General features: G+C 40.3%; 2 protein-coding genes across 3 annotated transcripts in view; one reads left to right on the plus strand and one right to left on the minus strand.

Annotated features, from left to right (window-relative positions):
- Positions 1–861: 861 nt before the first annotated feature.
- HDDC2 (HD domain containing 2) lies at positions 862–10099 on the plus strand. Its single transcript, XM_053938574.1, has 6 exons — positions 862–1140; positions 1614–1735; positions 2620–2722; positions 4864–4932; positions 8612–8750; positions 9963–10099. Exons 1-6 carry the CDS (start codon positions 1081–1083, stop codon positions 10055–10057), a joined length of 588 nt encoding a protein of 195 aa, XP_053794549.1. The 5' UTR covers positions 862–1080; the 3' UTR covers positions 10058–10099.
- A 1881-nt stretch (positions 10100–11980) lies between these two features.
- The window catches only part of TPD52L1 (TPD52 like 1), a 50795-nt gene continuing 38852 nt past the window's right edge, over positions 11981–23923 (minus strand). The window contains exons 5-8 of one of the 2 annotated variants that reach the window (XM_053938572.1): positions 20813–20827; positions 18277–18315; positions 16559–16619; positions 11981–13783 (exon numbers count right to left, since the gene is read on the minus strand). In XM_053938572.1, the coding sequence (XP_053794547.1) occupies positions 13652–13783; positions 16559–16619; positions 18277–18315; positions 20813–20827 (247 nt within the window). In that variant the 3' untranslated portion in view covers positions 11981–13651. The remainder of the gene's footprint in view (positions 13784–16558; positions 16620–18276; positions 18316–20812; positions 20828–23923) is intronic. The other variant, XM_053938573.1, reaches the window with a different exon arrangement.

The raw sequence follows: 23923 nt of genomic DNA on the forward strand, positions 1-23923 counted from the left end.
GTGCCTTTGAGTCCAGTCTCGTGGTTATCACTCAAGTGTTCATTCTAAAGGAGGTCTGAAGAGGACATTATGAAACAAATTACTCACATGGAAGGCAGACAGCCTGGACAAAATATGAAATTCTTATTATGGATGGTTTCAAGAGCTGTCAAGACAAATCTGCAACAGATGCATGATTCACTTCAACCAGGAAAGCTGTACTTCAACACCCAAAGCATCTATGATTGTGTACGCAGGTGTAAAAGTGATGACTTGCCTGGTCCTTATTGTTTTTTATTGTGGGAAAACAGCCTTAAAATGGTCACTAAAATGTTGTCTGGGCTTTATTATTAATTTAAGAGTTTAAATATTTGCACAAACGAAAGTAAATTCTCCCATCTGTTGATAGCTGGCAAAACTGCAGATGTTCTTTCCTGAAACTATTTCATCACCACATTGAAAACATTATCCGCTATTTCAGTTGGCAAGATAAAAGTAGCAAAGAAATGCAATGTATTTTGAAAATTCACCAATTCTCACGTAAGTCACCGTTATTTATTCAACTCATAAAAGTGACGGATGTGTTTGTAGCAAGATGCCAGGAGTCCACAGAATAATTTAAAATTCATCAGCAACTCTGACAACTCTGATAACTATTCATTCTTCTCTGAACAATAAATGAGTTTGCGCTTTTTTTTTTTTTTTTTTTTTTTTTTTTTTTTTTTTTTTTTTTTTTTTTTTACATGGTAAAGGTCACCAGAATGCTCAGTTTTGACAGAAGTATGAGCTGTTCCTACCTTCTAGGCTGCCTTTCGCTCCTCCCTGCTGGACCCCAGCGGAAGGGAGGGAAGGACACGCCTGCCACCTTCCCGTCCCCACTCCACAGCGCTCGTACCCATGAGCAGCCGGGCTGCTTTTGCTGCTTTTCTCGTTGCAGTCGCAGCCCCTGTCGTTCTTTTTTGTGGTTAATGAACCCCAGAGCTTTGGGGACGCGGTTCTCCCACTGACACTTTCCCCACACGCCTGCGCCCGGGCCCCCCAGCGGACGCGTCCTGGCAAGAGGAGGAGGAGTCGCGGTCGAGGCCGTGCTGCCGGCGGCCGATGGCGGCGGGCGGCGGGGTCGGGCTGCTGCCCTTTCTGCAGCTGCTTGGGCAGCTCAAGGTGGGCGCGGGGCAAGGGCCAGGCGCGGGGGCTGGGGCCGGGCCGGGCCGGGTTCCCTCGGCAGTGCCCGGGCTGGCAGCGGGGCCGCGTTGTGCCAGCGCAGTGGGCCCGGCCCGGCCGGGGCTGCGGCGGGCACTCGCGGGTGCCGCCGGGTCCCGGCCCTTCGGCTGCGGCGGCGCCTGCTGCGGCCGGGCCGTGCTCCTGGCCGGGGACAGCCTTGGGGGGCCGGGCTGGGCCTTGGGGCCGGTGTTCGCAGAGCATCAAAGCTCTCCGGAGCGTGGAGGCCGTGGTGGGGCGGAATTTCTGCCGGTGTCTCTGAAACGAGGGCCTGCCAAACCGAGGGGTTTAACCTTTACAGTGCCATGGTCTGGCGCTGTACTACCACCGCGGTGGTATCCGCCCAGAGGATGGACTCGATGATCTCTGCGGCCTTTTCCAGCCTAACTGATTGTGATTCTGTGACACGGGCGCAGAGAGTGCCGCGGACAGGATGGGTGTACAGGAACGTGGCAAAGCCAGAGAGCGTCTCCGACCATATGTACAGGATGGCGATGATGGCTTTGGTGACTGAAGACAAAAGCCTCAACAAGGACAGGTGAGACTGCCTCTGCTTATCACGACCATATGTTAATGTTGTGGGAGAGCTGCAAACAAAATGCGAAAAACTGTTGTCCTGAGTAAGAGCTTTTAAATCACACTGAAGGAATTTCAAATCCTTTCTCCTTTTTCTTCTATCCTTTGGACAGGGTCCTGTTTACCTGGTCATTTGAAAGGGGCTAAAAACTTTATTGCTTAACTGTGAGTGTTGAGGCAAGTCCTTAGTGCAGACGCTCAAAGCTGGTCTTCTTTCAAGCAGTAAATAAACAGGCTGAAGACCCTTGTTAAAAAACACTGTCAAGCAACAGACAGCCATGTCAGACCCATAGCCCATGTCGATTTTGACAGACTGAAGGAGCACTCAGCAGCAGTAAGGAGCCACAGAAATCCTCTAGGATAGCAGAGAAAGCTCTAGGAGCTGATATGAAGGCTTTTTTGACTATTCTACTGCAGACTGGCATAGCTGCAGAGCTGCGAGTGACAGATTATATACTGAATTTGGGATTGCTCCAATGAGATTACCTTCTGCCTGTTGTAGGAATAGTGTGAAGTGTATAATGTAGTTAATTACCACAACATCTCCAAAAGCCAAGTATACAAAATCTAAGTACGTTACTTTTGAATATTATGCTCTGGTACACAGTGTATTTATACTTAAATCTACATTTACAAGCAGTAGGGATTAGAAATCAAAATCATGTGTAGGTGGAAAGTACTTCCCTTAACAAAAAAGTGAAAAATGTTATATAAAGTTTAAGACAAGCTCCAACCAACCTTTAGAGTATATGAAGGGGGATAAATTCTGCAGACTCTTAGCCTTTTGGATAAGTTTTCAACTTAAAATGCTGGAAAACTAATTATTCTGTTCCTCCTTCTTGTCAGATGCATACGATTAGCTTTGGTTCATGATATGGCTGAATGCATTGTTGGAGATATTGCTCCTGCAGATAATATCCCAAAAGAGGAGAAACACAGGAGAGAAGAGGTATGAACATAAGGTGTGAAGCCACAGCTGCAGAGCATTCTGTGTGCTTTAATGTTCTGGTGGTGGTGAAGGAACACTCCAAGCAATATAATACTGTCATTGGCATTGAACAAGCCTGCCACAACCAAGTAGAGTTTTCAACTCATTGAGATTTTTGTACCTGTAGCATTACCAAGTACAAAGTTATGGAAGAATCTTTGAAATAATCTTCACCTTGGACATTTATTCCTGAACTAGCTGCAGTTTTGGTAAGCCTGAATTAGTCAAGTTCAGCAGCCTTACCAAGAGGTGAGGAGCTGGGAGTAGGTGCACTGAGTAGGATGGATGACAGTTCATGTCGGATCATGTGTGTGGTGCCAGATCATGAGGTTGACAGAGACTTTATTTAAACCTTCTGCACAAAACCTCAGATGCAGGTGTCTCTTTTGTTGTGATTCTTTGAGTGCAGCATGCCTAGAGTTATTTTTGGCCTTGCACTTACCAAAACTGTTGGTTTGTGGCATTATTTGAAGAAAATGTAAACCATTTCTGTAGCCACAGCTAGAGGGCAATGTCATGCCTCAGAAACTCTTCAGAGGCTTTTTTCATTCAGTGTAAGAACACACTAGGAAGTATATTAAAAAAAAGAAACACCAAAATTACAGTCGGTAAAGATAGTACTTCAGGAATGCCAAATGCATCTTAGATCTTCAATTTCCACTTTCTTAGCAAAGAGCTTACTTCTAGAGTTAGTAATGGCCCCCCAGCCCCTAGTTTTAACCAGATAAGCATAAAAGGGGCCTCCTTTTATGGGTGATGAATAATCACTGGAGTGTTTGTTACACTCTTCAAAGAGCTTCAAAACGCTGAACAGAAGAAACCTCTTTACTGGAAGCCTCTAAAGGTTGTTGTGTCACTGGATCAGCCTTCAACTTTGGTCTCATTTGAATTCAGGCAAAGAAAAAGAGATTTTGATGCCTAGGTATGTTTAGGAAGTTTTCTTAAGTATTTGCAGTTCCTTCTGCTCCCATTTCAGTCAGTGAGGACTTTCTGTTGACTTTGTGAGAAGGAGAGTAAAGCATTAAACATTTGGGATGACTCTGAAATACTTTATTGTAAAAATAGACCATAGGTAGTCACTTCAGGAGGTGACTTATCAATACTCTGCTTCCACTGCAGAGTTCTCCTTTTTTCTGTTTACTCTACAGCTGACATTGAGCTGGCTCCTTGTGCAGTAACTTTAACCAGTGAGTCTCACCAACACTAGGGCAGCAGAAAATGAACCTGATTAATAAAAGAAGTTTTGGGTTTTTTTTGGAGGAGGGAGGGTGTAGTTTGGAATAGGGATTTTTTTACAGATAAGTCATTTTAGCCACCTAACCTTGAAATCTGATGAGTTCCAGAGCTGGAAAGAGGTGAGAAGGAATGAGACCTTGATGCTTTAGTGGTGGCAAGCAATTTGGAATGATATTGTGACACTATATCCTGTATATGAAGTGGAGAAACAAGCATGGCATGAAACCTTTGTCTTGCCTGTGATGTTGATTGTTTTAGAAGCATCCCCTCATGTCACTGGGCAAACAGTGGAGACAGCACAGAAATGAGACTGATCAACTGGGAGAACACAAAGAGCATGCCGAACATGTTTCTGGAGTCACAAGTTCTGCCGGGAGCCTGCTGCAGTGCAGGCTTCCTACAGGGTCACAACCAGCTTTGGGTATCCCCCTGCCTTGAATCCTCCATGGGCTCCAGGTGGATATCTGCTCCACCATGGACCTCCAGGGGCTGCAGGTGGATCCCTGCTCCTCTGTAGGGCTGCACGGGCACAGCTGCCTCACCATGATCTTCCTCATGGGCTGCAGGGGAATCTGCTCTGGCATCTAAAACAACTTTTCCTTCTCCTTCACTAACCCTGGTATCTGCAGATACCTTCTTTCTCTCACTTCTCACTCCTCCTCCTGGGTGGAGTTGCACAGGGATTTCCCCTCCCCTTAAATATGTTATCCTAGAGGTGCTACCACCTTGGCCTTGGCCAGAGCTGTAGCCAAATCTTGTCATGCCAATACTATATAGTAATATCCTGTGTAGTGGATGTTTCTGCTAGCTTGTTAACAATTAGGTAACAAATAGATAAATGGAAATAGCTTATCTTTTTTTTTCAGACAGCTATGCAACAACTGACCCACCTTCTATCAGAGGACCTAAGAAAAGAGATCTATGAACTCTGGGAAGTAAGTTTGTATTCTTTTAATCCTATGTTGAAATTCAGGGTGACCCCTTCTCGTTTTCCCATGTATCTGTGAAATTGTGCCATCTCTTATTTTGACCTCAAGAAAGTGAGATTTATTTGCTGAGAAGATAAAGCTTAACAGTATGAGTCAAGGTCATTTTAGGGTCTTCTTCAAACAGAAACCCTGGGCTTTGGTAAAATTACCATCTTCTGCCCCTAGCCTCTTAGAGTTCCAGACCAACCTGTCTAGGGCTTGGTTTGTACAGCTTGGTTTGTCCTCTACATCCAGCCCTCTGGACATAAATCTGATTTTTTATTACATTATCACTTTCGTCCATATGTGGCCACTTGCAGCTTTTAATACAGGAAAAAACAGTAATGGTAGGTGATGGTGCTGTGGTTTATCTTCTGCTTTTTATGCAAGTAATTTCTGTGGCTTTCATTTCTTTCTAATAAAGTTCATTAGACCAAGATATTTAGTAGTAATTCAAAATTATTAAGTAAACTAACGTTTAAACTTAAATGTGACAAAAAACCGCTCTTTTCTACAAACGCTGGAGATTTCTGGTCTTGGGTTCTTTAAAAGTTTGTATTAGAAAGTATCTTTTGTGTTTGAAGGTGATTTAACCATTTTTATGTGAACCCATGCTGTTAATTAATAAGATCTTTTATACTTGCAAATGAGGGATGATTAGATTATTTTCAAACAATTCAGGTTTATAATTACTGTGCTTTATCTCCTCCTGACATACAGTCACATGGGGGAAATTGTATCCACAAAGTCTAGTCCAAGCAGTCTATGTTTCTTGGACTATATGACCTGAATCTGTATCTTACATTCATATTCTTTTCTACTTAGAGTATATTTAAATTCCAAATATTTGCATCCAATTTCTGCCTTTTGCTACAACACCCTATTTGTGGTTTTGTTTTAGGTTTAGGGTTATTTTTGTTTTTTTTTTTTTTTTTCCTGTTGTATTTGTGTGGTTGAACAGGCAGTGGGAATGGGCTCTCAGAGCTATATTTTAAGGTAAAGGGGGTAAATCAACATCATCAGATATAGGAAATAATAGGTGTGTATTTTTTAGGGAGCATTGGTTCCTTCTCCCTTGAGAAACTGTTATAATTGAGGAAAATGAGATTTTGACAGATAAGGTTAGTTCTGTTAATTGGGTTTTTTTCTTTGCTGGTCTCAGTCTTCTCCAGTGACATTGTAAGAGCTGATTCAGTATGGAGTCAGTTCTTTAGCATGTTAGCTTTTCATCATTCTCGTTAACCATAATTTAATATATGCGCACTTTTGACAATTTGGTCTTTGTTTCTATCTTCAGGATTATTTATTGGCACTGTGTCTGCAATTCATTAGCATGAATGCAACCCATCTGGCAGAGAGGGTACCCTAAATATCTACTATTCACATGTAGTCCCTCTAGTGTTGTTTTAAGTGGAACAACTAGTTGCTCCTTAAAAAGAAGAAAAAAGAGATAAAGAAAACAAGAAGCCTCTGATAACTTGGTGTGCTGCTCTGCTCTCAGCTAGCCAGAGACATTTCCCTATGATTTTTTTTTGTGAGTGAAGGTGGTTATGGACCAGAGCTGAACAGTGCTGAGTAGTACAAGATTTCATGACACTCTTAGCAAGTCCTTCCTGCTCTGCCCTACTCTTGTCTCTGTCTCTCTTTGCTTTTCAGCTTTACAAGGACTGCTGCCTTGGATGGTGTTGGTGGGTACTTGGCGAGTGTTGTGTAGGGGAGAGGCAGCAGAAAGATGCCTCAGATACATTTTCACTTTATAACTTAATCCCAAATATGTTTGAAAAAACAGTAAAGTAAATGAGTCAGCACGTTTCAGCTCTGTTCTGCTTTTTTATTCTCAAGTGCAAAAGCATGGGAATGATTTTTAGAAGACAGCCTGTGGTGTTGGAGAGACCAGTTAGTGTTTTGCCAAAGTACACTGTTATTTCAGAGTCTTAACCACCTGTGGGGAGGAAACAGTAAGTGTTTGTTTCAGCACTGTGCACAGTTGCACATGTAATAGCTGATGTTTCTTGAGGGCAATGTGAGCTGAGGTGTGAAAAATATCAGATGTATAGCACAGAGGTTGGCAACAGATTGATACTCCCACCTAACTGTTGGAGGTGAGACCGACTTTTACAGGTGAACAGCCCTACTTCTTCTTTTCTTGAAGTTCTCCTTTACAATGCTGCCAAGAGTTTGTTGTCTTTGAGGGGCCCTCCCCCCACAAAAGAGATTATTAAAAAATAGAGTAGAAATAAATAGATTTAAGAAAATAAGTAGTATTTAATTTAAAAATGAGGCAAAGCTCAGGTTGAATAGAGAAAAACAAGATAAAAACACTGAAATGAAATTTATTATTAAAATACTGATGAAGATGTAACTGAAAATTCAAAGTACCACTGAAATCTAAATAGACTAGTAAACCACTCAATCATGGCTATATAGAAATCTGGATTTCTGACTTCAAAGGTAAAGTAATAAGCCTAAGAACAGGCTCCTAATAGTATGCAAGACAAGGAAATGCCTATCACACTTACCTGAGCATCAGTGTGTTGAGAGTTACAAAGCTGGGGTCTTTCCAGTGTGAATGACACTCACACCACAGTTGTTGTCTTAAGATGCACAAAGGAATACTAGGTTCTGTGGTCAGTAGGCAAACCTCTTCCTGCACTCATGTTGTTCTTCTCTGTGGAAGTGCTATGATCCACAGGTTCTGTGGATCTGGGAGCTTAGATGGTCCCAGTGTGTACTTTGGTGTGATTAATGGTGGTGGGGATGATGAATAGGGTCAGACCTGCCAATGGTATCAAGGTAACCTGCACAGGAGAAAACCCATTTTTATGGGGTTGGTTTTGGAAGTCAGGAGAGTCAGGAAGACCTGCTCATGAGGCATCTCATACAATGCAGTTGATTTGGAAAAGAGAAAATGCAATGCCAAACCTGGCTGCAGCTATCACTGGAAGCAAATGACAGCAAAATTGTTCAAGTTGAGTAGAAATGTGAATGACTCATAAATATATATACTGATGATGACTGTAGAGAGGGAAAAGATAGCAGAGAGATTAAAGGACTTAAATTCTGAAGGGGAGGAAACCCCTTAACCACTCCCTATCTCCTAGGAGAGACATAAGGACATAAGCAGCTCAGACAGATTAGAGCAAAAAGATTAGGCAGGAATGACAGGAGAAATATAAAGAACAACTCCACTTAGAAACAGTAATTGATGAGAAAAGTGCAAAATAGGTCTTAAAAATAGGTGGTGATGGTGCATAGGCACACACTGTGGTAATTAATAGCCTTAGCCAGGCCTGAAATTACCTTTCTACGTAAAATGCAGTTAAATCAAACCTATTGTTTAACTTGTATGTCATGCAGAGTTGCCTCCATATCATCCCTGATTCAGCCAAAACAATTGGTATATTTAGAGTTAGATTATGCAAAAGACTGTATTTTATATTCCACTGCATTTAATATAAAATTTGTACATATTTCAAGTGTTTTGCTGACCATTGTGTGTTTGTAAAAACGAAGTGAAAGATGTAATTGTGCTGAATATTTCTGGAGTGGCTTGTACTAATGAAGAAAATTCTAGATATATAAAGAGATTTTAATGTTCTGTTTCAGGGTAACAACATTATCTTTTTGTAACTGCAAATCTTTTCAGGAATATGAAAACCAGTCTACTGCAGAGGCCAGGTTTGTAAAGCAGTTGGATCAGTGTGAGATGATACTGCAAGCATTTGAGTATGAAGAATTGGAAAAGACACCTGGCAGACTGCAGGATTTTTTTGATTCAACTGCTGGTATGCCATTTGGGCTTTTTTTTTTTTTTCCTCTTTCATAAATGAAATATTAATTTCATACATGAAATATCTAAATTCCCTTTTTTTTCCCTGACAGACATTCAGAGCAAGTGAGAACTAGTTATTTTACTCATTGCTCAAGTCCCTTAATATTTCTGGGGAAACTTGGATGCATTGTGAACATACCTGACATTTACCTGTACCTGTAGGTACTAAACCTGAATTTAATTTTTGCCAAATTCCTTTTACATCACTTTTTACTTCAGAGAGAGGCTCAGCTTTCATTACACTTGCATGTGTGTAAGGATGTCCCTGAAACATCAGAGTCTTCAGTGCTCACCCATGCTCTTACAGCAGCTTGTTTGTACTCTGCCAGTGTTTCAGGAACCAGTGAAGTAGGATTTGTTATCCCCAGGTGAGCTGAGTGACCAGCCTAAGGTTCCTGTGAAAATCACCTCAGTGAAATGATTAAGTTGCAACTGTGTTAGTTTTTATTCTATCCACTGCTTTTCATCCTTTGCAAAATACACTGGTAGTTTAAAGCAGAGATAGGTAAAATAATAATCTTTATCATTTTGGCAAGGTAGTTGAACACCAGAGGAGGACTGTAACTAATTCATCCTGTCCTGGGGGAAAAAAAGTAGGGATAGACAAACTCTAGGGATAAGAAGACCAGCAGTCACCCAACAACTTGTCCCTGACAAGTCCCATTTATACTTCGGTGATTTCCCAGGGAAATAATAATCTCTCTGTAAGACTTTGATTAGCAAAGGAAAAAAAAGGACAGTGTGAGTGAAGCTTATAATGCTTTATTTTCTAACTGACATCTTTGTTCCCCTACCAGAATTCAACAACTTAAATTGAGCTGGTGTCTGAGTAGAGCCTACAGCATATACCCTAAGTGCACCTGTAACTGGAGTGGTTTCCTGTAGCATGATACGTAGTGTCAGATTATCTTGGTCAGGGTGCATCCCTTTTTAGTTCTTAAATGTCTTAATAGAGCACAAAATACAAGCTTTTTTTGTGAAGAAGGCTGTAGCTACACTTACTCCATAGCTGGATTGAACTGGGAGCATTCACTTTCTTAAAAGAATAATTTGACATTTATTCTGAGCCTAAAGTGACATCTCTGCTATTGTTCCATTTCCAGCATTTCACACATGGCAAAATGAGAGTATTTTTCATTAACCTTCCCTTTCTTTTGTTTTGCAGGGAAGTTTGTTCACCCAGAAATACTCCAGCTTGTATCTCTGATTAACACAGAAAGGAAAAAAAGAATAGCTGCCACATCTCATCCACATTCCTGAGGTGTTCCTAAATCCTGTAGCCATAATAAATACTTTGGTTTATATTCTGGTCATTATTTTTTCTCCTCTATCATCACTGATTCTGCTAGCAGATGTTTTTTCTTGTGCATTCACTGCTGATAATCCCAGGATCACTTAGAGATGACCAGGTAATGTAGTTGCCTCCCAGATCAGAGATTGTGTCAGGGAACAAAGAATTAGTATATTTGGGAATATAGAATAAGTACAGAATAGAATAGAATAGAATAAGAATAAGTATATCCTTCTTTTTGATCAGCCTCTGATTAATGCAGTCTCAGTTACAAATAGATTCTGCACTGGGGAAGTCCATGTACATTTAAAAATTAGTTGATTGCAATCTAATCTGTTCATGTAATGCACTGTGTGGGGCAGGTGGTCTTGTTCTGTGAATTTCTAAATATGTATGGATTTAAGTACCTTCAAAATGGGTTAATATCCACTCAGTGCTACACAGAAATGAGACCAATGAGCCTGTGTCTGTAGGAGCTCTTGACTGAGCTTAGAGATGAGATTTCTTTGGAGTGCCTAAGCCTTAAGTGATGGTACATAAAACTGGTAATCTCATTAATTATATTTTCTCAGTATCTTCTTTGTTTCATACAACTTTTCCCCTGTTCATGTGTTGTATCAGGGAATGGTGCCAATATTTCCATAAGGCCTGTATTCCTCACTTGCCCTCACCCCAGACTGGCAGTTTTACAGACTCCTTACTCCTTCACAGGTAATTAATAATCACAGAATACCTGAGGTTGGGAGGGACCTTTGCAGTTCGTGCAATCTAATGCAGAAGCCTGTACATCCATGTAGAGCTGGCTCTCTGCTCCAGGCTGTCACACCCTGGTAGAAGTTCTGCTCTAAATGAGTTTCTGGCAGAAGTAGACACTAATGTAGAAGCACAGAATGATTGTGAAGTAAAGCTGTAGTGGTGGTAAATGCCATAATGAGGCCAGTGTCTGCACACCCAAAAACTGCTGAATTGTGTGCAGCTGGAGATGAGGGCAATGCCATGATTAGCAAATAAGCAAAATTTGCACCTGTAAAAATTACATGGTAGAGACTTGGAGTTCTCTGTCTTACACCTCATGTCAAATGAAGCAGCATAAAACTAAATTCAATTGTCCTGTCCTTTAAAGGTAGGTAATGTATCTGAAACACACATTTTCAGGCACCGTGACTCAGGAAATGCTTTCTTGACACAAACCTCAGGGGCCTGACTGAAGCTCACAAAGTGTTCTGTGGCTGGTGCCTTTCCTAGAGCAGAGAGTTCTGTGCAGAGATGCTGGGAGCTTGCCTCAGTGGCTGGCACAGTGCTCAAAATCTGTGGAGCGTATTGGTGTGGTTCAGAGGAGATGTGAGATGCCTGCTCTGCTCAGGAACCCCCTGGGACAGCAGTCATGCCCTGTGGCAACCCTGGAAGAACAGGTTGCACTTTGCTGAGCTGATTAGTGGTTCTTGGCAACAGATTGCCATACTGCAGAGGGGGATGGAGTGGGGGCCACCCAGCTTTTGTCAGCATTTTTATTCCACCTAGATGCACACAAATCATAGTGTCCATTAGTTTGCATTGAATGCTGAGTGTGAAAGCTACAGATGCATGGAAGGGCAGAATTGAGAACATTCTTGACAAACCAGCAAAGTGGCCTTAAAGAGATGCTTGGTAGAAATGCACGCAGTACAAATACTACCCTAAGCAGGAACAGTCCATTCATGCAGCATAGCAGGAGGCTTCCCCATTCCGCAGGGGACCGAGGGGACAGCATGGAGCCCCATGCACAGTAATCATAGAGTGCTTTGAGTTGGAAGGGACCTTAAAGATCGTCTAGTTCCAATTCCCTTGCCTGTGGCAGGGACACCTTCCACTAAGTTGCTCAGTACTACTGGTAAACAAAACATCACAAAAGGTAAAAGAGAGAGAAATTTATTTTTAATAAGAATATCAAGAACTTCATTTACACAAATTAAGTTGTCAATATCTTCCATTTAAAATAAATTCACATTTATGCACAAAACCACGTAAAATAAGCTAGAAAATTGTCACAAGAATACTAGAAAAACAATTAGATTTGCTTCCATGCTAAAAATCACACTAAAGAGGCATTTGATATAAATGTCCAAAGTTAGCCTATGTCCAGTAGAACATTACAAATGGACTTTCAACTTTGTAAAAACTAACAAAAGCCACAAAGGAAAAAACGAAAATCACTTAAAGCCACGTTTTCTCACAAAATTTTAAGCAGTCTGTAATGTCAAACTCACTAACACTGATTTGAAGCTTTGGCGTATGCTCAAAAAATGCATCCATTCTCAAAGTAGCCAGGCTCATTTCCATCCTGTTCACTGATAACGTCGTGCCCACCTCCGTGTGTGGTGAGCTGAGCAACGCAACATGCGGACTGACAAGTGCTCACTACACAACAAGATAGTGTCACAAATGTGCTGCTCTTTCCTTAGAAAACATGTTAAAAGAATGCAATTCAGAAAACATGCTGAATCAAAGCTGAGAGATGTCTGGCTCTTGGTGACTGAGCAGCGATAATGCAGTTGGTGGAATTAACATCCTGGAGCAAAGCGCAACAAAACTTGACACTGAAAGTGAAGCTCTAACTCATCCTGTGCATTGTCAGGTGACAGGGTCTACGCTAGCAGCTCTGAAGGCATGGGCTCTCTCACCTATGGCACATCCGAAGCCAAATGTTGGGTTTGTATTCTTTCACTTAAGGCTGTATCTTGACGGAGGCTCATAAATATATTTTTCCCGTGGTTTTGAGGGAAGATACGGAGGCAAAAATATTAGCGGTTTCCTCCACTCCACTTGATTTTCTAATTAAGCTCACTGCCAAGTCTCACCAAATCAAAGAGAGCAACTAAGGGTGCAAATTTTGAAAGTGAAACCTTTCCAGCCAAAATGATGATCTGAAATCAGCAGCTGTGATAGGTTGTTTCTGTATGAATAACCAGATGTCTCTTCCTGCCCTCCTTAACTCTGCTGCCTAACGGGTGTAAGGGCAATGCCAGACGGTACCATTGAAAGAGAAACAGCTTTTTGTGACAGTAAGTGATTTTAATTCTGTTAGGAAATAGATGATGTTCAGACACTCCTGAGCAAAGGGCACCGGGTATGGATGGTAGACAGCTGGTGTATGGCCTACTGCTGGCAACTGCATGCTTTGCACAGCTTCTAGGTCCATCTGTCTGATGTGGCACTGAGAGGGAAGCCAGAAACCAACAGATAGAAAAAGGTAAAGCAAAATAAATAAGAAACAGAGACTGGGAGATTGTTAGAGGGAAGTTACGTGTAACTGAAAACTATTTAGTCACTTAACACAGAATTTAGTGCATTATAGCCAATGACTTGTGTGTGGTTTTGATGATGTACAAAGTACCTGGTGATAAAATGGCCCATCTAAAATAGAAATAGGGAGAGGAAACATTTCTCCAACACAAGCGCAGGATGGCAGTTTTCCAAAGCTGACAAAACCTTGTTGCTCAAGTTGTGTAGTGAGGGAGAGCTGAAAATCATTGTCTGGGCAAGTCTCTGAAGAGAGGCATGTGGGGCTCAGGAGGGCCTGCTGTTTAACACTGAAGCTCTTCTTCACTTTCAGGGAGTCGGGTGCCAGCAAGGGAGCTCTGAGCACTAGCATGGGCTGTAGAGCTGAGAACTTCTTCAAAACTGCCTCCCGTGTGGCTTGTCCCACCAACCTTGGTCTGAAACAAGGCAAACAGAGAACAGCAAGATCCTCTGCTCACACAGAAGCAAATCCCATTTCCAATCCACCCCATGGCCAAGGAGAGCAGGGAACTCTTCAGGCAGAGAATGCGTAGGGATGGTTCCTTAGAACAACAGCTATAAAACCAGTCAAATAAAGCAACTTCTTTACTCCACAATTTCTAAACTAGGCTGCCATCATAAAATCTGACAGTGGCATGTCTCATATACTTAAAGGAGACAGTCCCTAAGTAGATCCCAGGTAGGATCCTAGACCCTAGCAGTAAGCCCAATGTGGTTGTTTACCTGAGTAGCTCACACTGGTTTCACTGCTTTTTTTTTTTTTTTCCAATTCTATGTAGGCTGGATAAGAGATGGATACTAAAATGAACTGGTTCATTTGCTGTGTGGCCCACATGCCAGCTATAGCAACACAGCTGCTCGCAAAATTCATAAACCATACTGGGATTTTGGACAGCAGAAGGAATGTAGTAACCAAAGGACCTGAATCCCTTCAGGCACTTGTAGCTGCCTAAATATTGGAATATAAAACTGGCAGTAGCATTTTCATAGGGGAAGGCAGAGAAGAGATACCAAAATACATTAATCAAACATATACAATGTGCTTGCACATCTACTTCCAGAATACTTCAGGTCACTGAATTTGTAATAAGTATTAAAAATAAAAATCAGTAAGAGTAAATCTCTGAAAAAGAAGTTTCCTAACAAAGATAGAGCTGTATCTAAAGATTTGGAAATGATCAAGACTAAGTGATGCAGAGACAAAGCTGTTGTGACTAGGTTGTCTTGGTAAGAGAACATTCTTTTATGGCTTTTCTTGCTGATATGCCTGCTCCAAGCTGATTCAAGCCTGAAAATAGGGCAAAACCTTTTACTCCATCCTAGAATTGCAGCAGAACTCAAAGACAACCTGACATTTTTTCAACCTCTCAGCCACTGAATGCTTAGGAAGATTATTTTAATTAAATGAACCTTGTGTTCTAAGTTTCCAAAGGGTTAATCCTACGTAATCCTGTTTCTTTAGCTAGCACAGCAGCTTACCTAGCTTGAAAGTCCAATAAAACATTTAATTTATCAGAGTTCAGTTTTTCAGAAAAGTTGAGAAGAATGAGGCATTCTGCTCCTGTTTGATTTCCAGGGGAAAATGAACTAGTATACTCTCCCAAGAAAGCTGCAACCCAAAGTCCAGGTTCCAAGAGCAAATAAAATCTAATTTGAAATTTGAAATTTGATTTCTAAATTTTATGAAACCTGAACATCTGCAGTTTTGGCAAACTGCAGAACACTAGGATCACTGAAGATCTGTCGCTGATTTGGGGGTTGGAAAGATGCTAAGACTACTGCTGTTCTTTTTTCAGGGGCCTCACTGGGTAGTTCTCCATTTTTGAGACCACAACAAAACCACAGAATTGAAGGGTAACTCCATGATTTCTCCCTCCCCTGTCTTCCTAATCTTGCAAGCCTTGGAACAGAGGTAGGAAAAAGGAGGAGCAATGCTGAAACATTCCCATTTGTCTGCAGTCTACCCTGGTGGCACCCTAGATCTACTACTCCAGCTTCCCTTCCCCATTTGCATAAGGAAAAGAAAAGAAAAGAAAAGAAAAGAAAAGAAAAGAAAAGAAAAGAAAAGAAAAGAAAAGAAAAGAAAAGAAAAGAAAAGAAAAGAAAAGAAAAGAAAAGAAAAGAAAAGAAAAGAAAAGAAAAGAAAAGAAAAGAAAAGAAAAGAAAAGAAAAGAAAAGAAAAGAGAAAAAAGAAAAGAGAAAAGAAAAGAGAAAAGAAAAGAAAAGAAAAGAAAAGAAAAGAAAAGAAAAGAAAAGAAAAGAAAAGAAAAGAAAAGAAAAGAAAAGAAAAGAAAAGAAAAGAAAAGAAAAGAAAAGAAAAGAAAAGAAAAGAAAAGAAAAGAAAAGAAAAGAAAAGAAAAGAAAAGAAAAGAAAAGAAAAGAAAAAGAAAGAAAGGAAGGAAGGAAGGAAGGAAGGAAGGAAGGAAGGAAGGAAGGAAGGAAGGAAGGAAGGAAGGAAGGAAGGAAGGAAGGAAGGAAGGAAGGAAGGAAGGAAGGAAGGAAGGAAGGAAGGAAGGAAGGAAGGAAGGAAGGAAGGAAGGAAGGAAGGAAGGAAGGAAGGAAGGAAGGAAGGAAGGAAGGAAGGAAGGAAGGAAGGAAGGAAATATTTTGAGAAAATGTCAGTGAGTTTGTCAGTAAAGACAGACAACGAAGATTTCATAAGATACGGAGGATTATTTCAGACTCAGAACTTACTGTATTTTCCTGCTTAATTACAGATTTCTTAAAGGATGATCTAAGAACATTCTGAACACAACAGGCTGAGCTGACATGACAAATACTCTCCTCCAGAACACCTTTGCTTAATCAATAAAATAATATCAGGCTTCTCAAGCAGATCACTGTGAGCGGAAATGGTCTTCAGAGCTGTGCAGTTTGAATTACATTTTTCTATTTCTGAATGACACATTGGGACTGACTGGGAACAGACGCTCCTTACCACCACTATTTTTGGCATTTCTGAGACCACTTGCTTACTTTTGCAGGCATCAGAAATAATTTCTTAGCAACAAAGCAAAGGAAAACAATTTCTTTGCATATTGCCTTCATTTTCCCTTAGTGCTCAATGAAATTCTTGATGGAACAACAAATTAAATCAGTCTCCTGTACAAATGATAAGGACAACTAAGCTGTCACACAGGCATGCAAACATTAACACACACAGGCATGCAAACTCTGCCCCTAACCTTTACCTTAAGGCTTGTAACAGTGGTTTCAACCTTCTCCTCAAACGATTTGAAAGTTGGAGAATTCCTAGGAGAAAAAAAGTTGAAGGGAGGAAAAAGAGTCAGTTGCCACCATCATGGGATAATTACACAATTTGATCAGTTCTTACCAGGCAACACTGCCAGCACAGAATGAAGGTTGGCTGCAGCACAAGGCTATGAACACTCACTTGTGCTCTGTCAGTCAAATCCAATTATGGCAATCGGATGAGTACTTTTTAGCTACAAATTTTCAAAAGTAGAATCTAGTAATTGAAACAAATTATAACTGGCCTGCCTACTCTATGATACATTTGTCATGTTCTCAGAAGAACAACAAGACAATGCTGCCTATAATGCTGCTTTTCTATGGTTTTATCCATTTGTATTGTTGCTGTAGAGAAATAAACATTTTTTTTCAGGTGATGAGCAAGTTCATAACCTACATTATTAAGAAGATGCCAAGTTTAATGTCCTAAGGTTGGGAAGAAGGAGATTAGAACCACATGGGAAGTGGGTCCCAAATGTCTTTGAGGAATCCTACCCACCGTCCCATTCCTGTGATTTTGTGACTGCTGCTTTCAAAGACAAAGACTTAGAGAGACTGTGTTCCTAAGGTGCCTCTCTGACTTAGCTAAGCTTTTCTCTGTGTTCACCCAACACAATGGAGACTTGGACAAGTCTACAATGGGTGAAGGGACCTTCTTCTGGTTCTCTGCTCCTTGCTTGGCACCTGAGAGCTCATTTAAAGCATACATTGTGCTTCATTATTAGTGAATACTCTGAAGCTCAGGCACTGTTGTCCAGCACAGTTCCTCATTCTGCAAATACATTTATATCATATCCCTCATCAGGCTGAGTTAAAATTACTCCAGTTTAAGGGAAGGGCAAACATAAGCCAGAAAAAATAATGCAAACATAAGCCAGAAAAAATAATGCAAATTTAGTTTCTGTTATTTAGATGACAGATTTTTTTCATAGGGTAAGAAGGATGAAAAGGAGAAACTGAGTTTTATTACATATATTTGATCGGTAGGTCACACTGGCGAATTCTTGCCTTAAACTACCCACCTGCTGAAGTTGAATGAATTAGCATCATTTAGTTGTGAGTTTGTTTTTCATGCATGCTTGGCACAGAGTGGGGACAGTCATGTATTTAGAGGCCAAGGGAGTAAAAAGAAAGCTGGATACTAATTTTATTGAAAACAGAGCTTTACTTGAACAAATATTGAATATTTGGCTGCAGTCAAGTAAAGCGTGATTATAGCCATTAAAATATGAAATCACTCATGTAAAATCCCTCCATAGGAGCATGATCCAAGCCTGTTGGAGTGGAAAGCATCTCTGACATTAATGGGTGTTGGATGATGTTTTAGAGACAGCAAAACAACTGAATTTCAGATTCAGTAATACAAACCTGATAACAATCAGCTACCCAAATACATCTCAGAACTGCTTCATTTACTCAAAGGCTTGTACAAGAGATTAAGCAGTTAATACAATTAAAATGAAAAAAAAAAAAAAAAAAAGCCTGTATCCGCAGCTCGGCTGTCGTGCAGCTCTCATCTACACAAATAACCTTAATTGATTGAAGTGAGACTTCTCATCCAACTAAAACCTGCAGGATCAGGATCAAAGTATGCAAATCCCCCCTCATTACTCTGTTCAACATCACCATAGCAAATAGAAAGTGGGTAGCACATTACCTCATTGCAGGCATGCTTATGGAATGGCGAATAGAATAGCTGTGGGATGAAAGGAAACATAAGAAAAAAAAAAAAGCTGTAAAATCTGATTTCCAATATGATTATAATGTATTTTTTAAACTTAGCTTTAAATGTACATATACATATAGTCAAGAGAGCTGGTATTCCTCCTCTTCTGATGGCAAGGGCTTGTCAAACTCTCAGCACTAAAGATCTTACCAACACATTCTTATGTCAACTGACCAGCAATGAGGCTCAAAAGAATGATGCAAAACAGCTCCTGGCAAAATCCATTTAAACGGTGCAGACCCCTTCTATCTAAAGAGACACATGAGAGGGGCACAGAGAACCACCTCCATGTCCCTCAGTAACAGAGGATGAGCTCTGTGTTGGGCAGGAGGGATACACCCCAGGTTTGTGCACGTCAGCTGAGCTGGTTCAGCTGACTCTCAATCTCAAAAGGTTCCTGCACAACTGCTTAAACAAGAGGTTTCTTCAGCCAGGGAGGCAACACTCTCACATATCTGCACCTCTCCAGGACATTTCACTTCCTCCTTCACTCCGCAACTTTACCAAAGGTACGGAGCTATTTTCCACAGCTCTCATCCAGCTCTCTTTGTGACACTTCCCTCCTCAGACTTCCCAGAAGCAGGAGTATTGGAAGGCTGCAAGCAGAGGATGCTGCCTCTGCATTACTCAAAGATCCCCAAATCATGCTGCACACCTTTAGACCTCCAGGTACCACCCACACTGACTGCTTGACTTACATGAGCCAAATTCTCCCACCTGAGACACCAACTCTTTTCACAGCATCACCTGCTCCCTGCTGCTGGGAAGCATCATGCCTGGTCCAAATAAGAATCTTTATTTGAAGCTTAAGAACTTTCCATAAGTACTTTAAGTAAAGTGTGTGATGCAAGAGTGTGTCTTTTTCCAAAAATTCCTGCATTGCTACTTTCAGTGTTGACTGACAGCTGCAGACTGGTCTGACTGAGAACAGGGAGAGCTTTACTGTAAGTATCACCAACACTTGCCTGCAAGCAAAGCATGATTATAGCATTAAATAATGAAAGCTCTCATACAAACAGGACATGTGTTTGTTATAAACTATACAAAATCAGACCAGCACTGAGTCTATATACAGATTTGTTTTTCCAGATTAGAGATTCAGAAATGGGGGTGGGGAAGGGAAGGAAGAGATATTTGGCAAGCATGTGGAATAGTGAGATCTAATACAAACTGTTTGCTGTTGTATATATTTTAAGGCTTCTGCTAAGATCAGATAGACAAGAACTGACAGCAGATAATGCTAATGTTTCATGTTTAAGTTTTCACATAATTTTCAAGACTTATGAAAGATTAGCCCAAACATTTCACAAGTGCAGCAAATCTTTAACAGTCCTCATTAAATTAAGCAAGCATCCAACCTACAACAAATAGACAAAAATAGAGTTTGGAAGTATTTCAGCATAGACTGCTCCTCTTTTAATAGCAAAACATTCCAAATATAAAGGTTTAAATCAGAAGATTAAATTCACATAGCTAAGAGATGGCACATGACAGACAATCAAAATATTAAATGCTTATTTTTTTGAGTTCATATTTTAATTTTTCTAAAGAGGTAAAAATGCAAGTTATAGAAACAGTGCAAAATCTTCTTTTAGTACAAGCCTAAAATATTAAGCTTTTTTTGAAGACATGCATGACTGTGATAGTGATCATTGCAGAGAACAGGGATCCTTCTTGACAGAGGTCAGTAAATATTACATTTTAGTTTCATGTCAGAGTGAATTTAGAAGTTCAATCTGTGCTGTACTTTGAAGTTTACTCAGTGAATAGAGTCCTTGTTAGGATAACTAAGCTGAATGGAAAAAATGCTCTTGAGCTTTTCAGTGAAGATACGACAAGGCCAGAGGGACTGGCAAGGCATTCAGGGCTGTTCAGCCTCTCTTCAGGGTGAACTGACATAAAGCCAGACTACTTATAGAATCTTTGAGAACACATAAAATTGTTTTCTAACAATTTTTTTCATCATATATTCAAGTGCTTTACAGACTCAATAAACTCAAACTCTAATTATAAAGAACTATTTTATCATCTTCTGAACTTGGAAATTTCTGCAGGACTCAAGACTTTTAAAGAATCATGACTAAGATACTTTTCCTCTATTGAAGACTAGGTAATTAAATACTTCATATAATCTTTACAAAACTCAGCTGAATAGAATTTTTACTGTTTGTTGCTCATGTTCAAACCTCTGACAGAAAGAATATGGTTGAGAGAATGGGATTGTATATAAGCAGGTTTTCCCAAGACCAATGTCTTTTGAATGTGTCCATTATTTGAATTTAAGACTAATCTACTCAAGGCAAACACTTAGTCCACTTTTCTTACACTGACCATGCTGTAAAAATGAGGCATAACAGTTTAAGCAGGATATAATGATGCTGAAAGGAAAGAGGTAACTGCATTACAGCCCATAAAACAAATCCTGTCAAATACAAAGGCAGTATTCAAGGAGAGTAATGTGTCTTACCCAATTGAATGCGATCTGGGGTGGATGCACAAGGAAAGAAAAGCAAGAGTTAAAAGTATTAGGAAAAGGTAACAAAAATAGACATATGCATCTGTAGCATGTCAAACTGTCCAAGGAGAAAAATAAAATAATTTACATTCAAATCTTGATGCTGGAATTCACAGTAGAATGTGGATCAGTTCAGATCCCTCCAAAGCAAACATTTTCACACAGTCCTTCACTATGCAGTCACCTATTATGTATGCATTGAAAAAACAAAAGTTTTATCTTTAAAAACGAAATTTTGTGTTCTCTTCATTAGAACATATTTAAACAATGCTACCTGGTTTCTCATAGCCTCCTTTAATATCATTAAAGAGAAAGTATAGGTGAACTGGAATTGTACAGGTACATAAGAGCAAATTATTTTTCCCCCCTCTGAATTCCTTAATCATCTCTCAGTTAAAAAAGGCTATGGAAAAAATAAGGAGTTTTTAATTCCTAAAATGACATTTTCTAAAATACTTTTTCCTTGTTGAAAACAATACTTGAAACACTTTGACACTGTGTTCCACCTCACAGGAAATTTAATTAAGTCGGAACTGGGAGAGACACACTGATATACAATATTCAAAGGATGCCATTAACGTTCCAAAGTTGAGAAATGATGAGGCAGACAAGCCTCTCCTTCATCTGTGTTACTGATGTAGTCTTTAATTACAGACCACTTCAAGGGAACACCTGCCTCATGCAGTGAGCCAGAGAGGTGGTGCACATTTAATGAACATCTCTTCAAATACTTACTTTTCACATCCTTTCTCAATGTGTGGTGTGATGCATTATTTACTGTGCAATGTTCATACTTTGCTCCAAAGAAAAGCATTGATTTCTTCAGGTTTATTTACAAGGTTATACACATCATCACGTACACTCATGCTTCTCAAACATTCAAGGGTTTGTCTTCACAAGACATTTCTGCTTAGACCTGTTTAAGTAATACTGTTACCCTCCTTTTACTATCTGCTGGCTCCCAGTAACAGCCACCCCCTTCTCCATGCCAATACAGATACCTGCACAGACATAGGATAAGGAAATCTCTCTTGCTGCAGACCTCTAAAAAACAGCACAAATTAAGGGGCAAATGTCCATGGAAGTGAGAGAAAACAACCTCCTCATCCATCAGCAAAAGAAATGCTTATGAACTTACGTTCTGAAGCAAGGTAGTATTGCTATTTCCTTTATAGGGGTATCAAAAGACAGAAAGGTTTACAAGTGGTAGTTTCAGGCATGACAGCTACAGCATTTGAAGGAATTCTGATCTGACAGCAGTTTTAAGTGCCCAGAACATCCCTACATCACAGAAATCCTAAAAGACTGTGCAAAAACTCTTGTCACCACAAACAACAACAAAAACCCTAAAAGGCACAACAATAAAGGCACAGCAAAAATCAACTCTTAATGTAGTAAAGCAGATTAATCATACCAGAACCATCACAAAAAGGTTTTGGCCCCACCTGCTTCTAAAAGCTTTAAATGACAGAGATTTCACAGCCTTCAGAAATAACCCCTGTTCAGCTGTACTCATGAACCACAAGGCTAGACTTGCTAGCCCTTCTATGTAGAGCTGCCTGGTCAGTGCTCCCCATCTCTGCTTTTGAATTTTCCCCCATTTGGCAATAAAGCACGTTACACTTTCCTACACTGAATTTTATTTTATAATTTATAATAATGTGGATTTCTAATCCAGGTGCCTAAAGTGCTTGCATACCCTGCCACTGCAGTCATATGGGAATGCTAAGCGATGCCATCCTGGCACTTTCATCTAACCCAGCAATGAAAATGCTGATGAGTAACAGACTCAGGACAGATGCCTGCAAAATCCTACATAATGGTCAGCTATGGAGACCTATTCTTTGGATACAATTTTCAATTACCTATGCTCTCTTCCTGATAAAGCAATAACACCTAAACTGTATTTCTCTAGTTCTGCAAGAAACACTACAGACAGCCTTATCAAAGTCAAGCTCTATCACATCTCCTACCTTCCATCTATCCTCTATGACAGGTGCTGTCATTTCAAGGTAATTGTTCTTGACAAATCCTTTTATGTTTTTGCTATCATGCTATCTTAGAGATGCTTAGAAAATAACAGGTTAATGCATTCCTCCAGTATCTGCTTTGTAGTTCCCAGAACCCCCCTTGCACCTCTGGAGAGGAATTAACTTTGCCTTCCTCCACCCCTCTCGTGCCGCCTATACCTTCTGTGCTGATCTCTGAGGGACACATTCAGCTGCTACAGTCATGCCCCTCAGGCTGTCCCTTCCTGCAGTCTTTTGTGTCTTTCCACCTGTGCCTTCCAACTCCTGGCAGGAATGAGGCATTATATTACCTTCATTCATCTTGAGAGCTGGCTCATCCCAGGCACTGAATTTGAAAGGGGTCTGTGTGATCATGTAATTAAAGAAAACGTACCAGACAGCTGAATGAAGGAGCTATACAAAATGTAACTGCTGACATCCTAATTTGCATGCATAAATACCTTTGTTAGCTTAATCTTTAAATACCTTTACTTGAGTAGCAGCAATGTATGTGGTAGTGTGCATATAGTAGTGTAGTGTACATAGGTTATTTTTTCTTTCTTTCTTCTTTTTTTTTTTAAAGCAACCCAAAATCCAGAAAATCTCTCACTTAGTATCACAACTTGTTTCTAAAAAGGTCATCAGCAGGAATGAAACATAGATCCATACAGACAACTGCAGAGTAGTCCAGGAGTATAGCTTGAAAATATTCAAACTTTAGCAGAAAGCAAAGGAGAAAAGGATAAAGACCCTCAACTCTATCACATCTGTGCTCATCTTAGCAAGAGCCACATTAAAATGTCAGTGCAAATCTCTTAACATGGAGAGATCTGAGCCTCTGATCAATGCCCTGTGAGTGACCTGTGACTACCCCTTTCCTCTCAACTTTCTATACCAGATAAATGTTAAAAGAGACAACATGAGCTGGAGATGGAGGAGAAAAAAAAAAAATCTTGATGGCATATCATTAATCCCAAGGCCCATTAATGAAGAATCTATTATCTTAGCTATATTGCTAGTGTCTGGTTTGTATCCTAAAGCAGAAGTATCGGTA

The sequence above is a fragment of the Vidua chalybeata genome, chromosome 3, assembly GCF_026979565.1.
Source record: "Vidua chalybeata isolate OUT-0048 chromosome 3, bVidCha1 merged haplotype, whole genome shotgun sequence".
Lineage (NCBI taxonomy): Eukaryota > Metazoa > Chordata > Aves > Passeriformes > Viduidae > Vidua > Vidua chalybeata.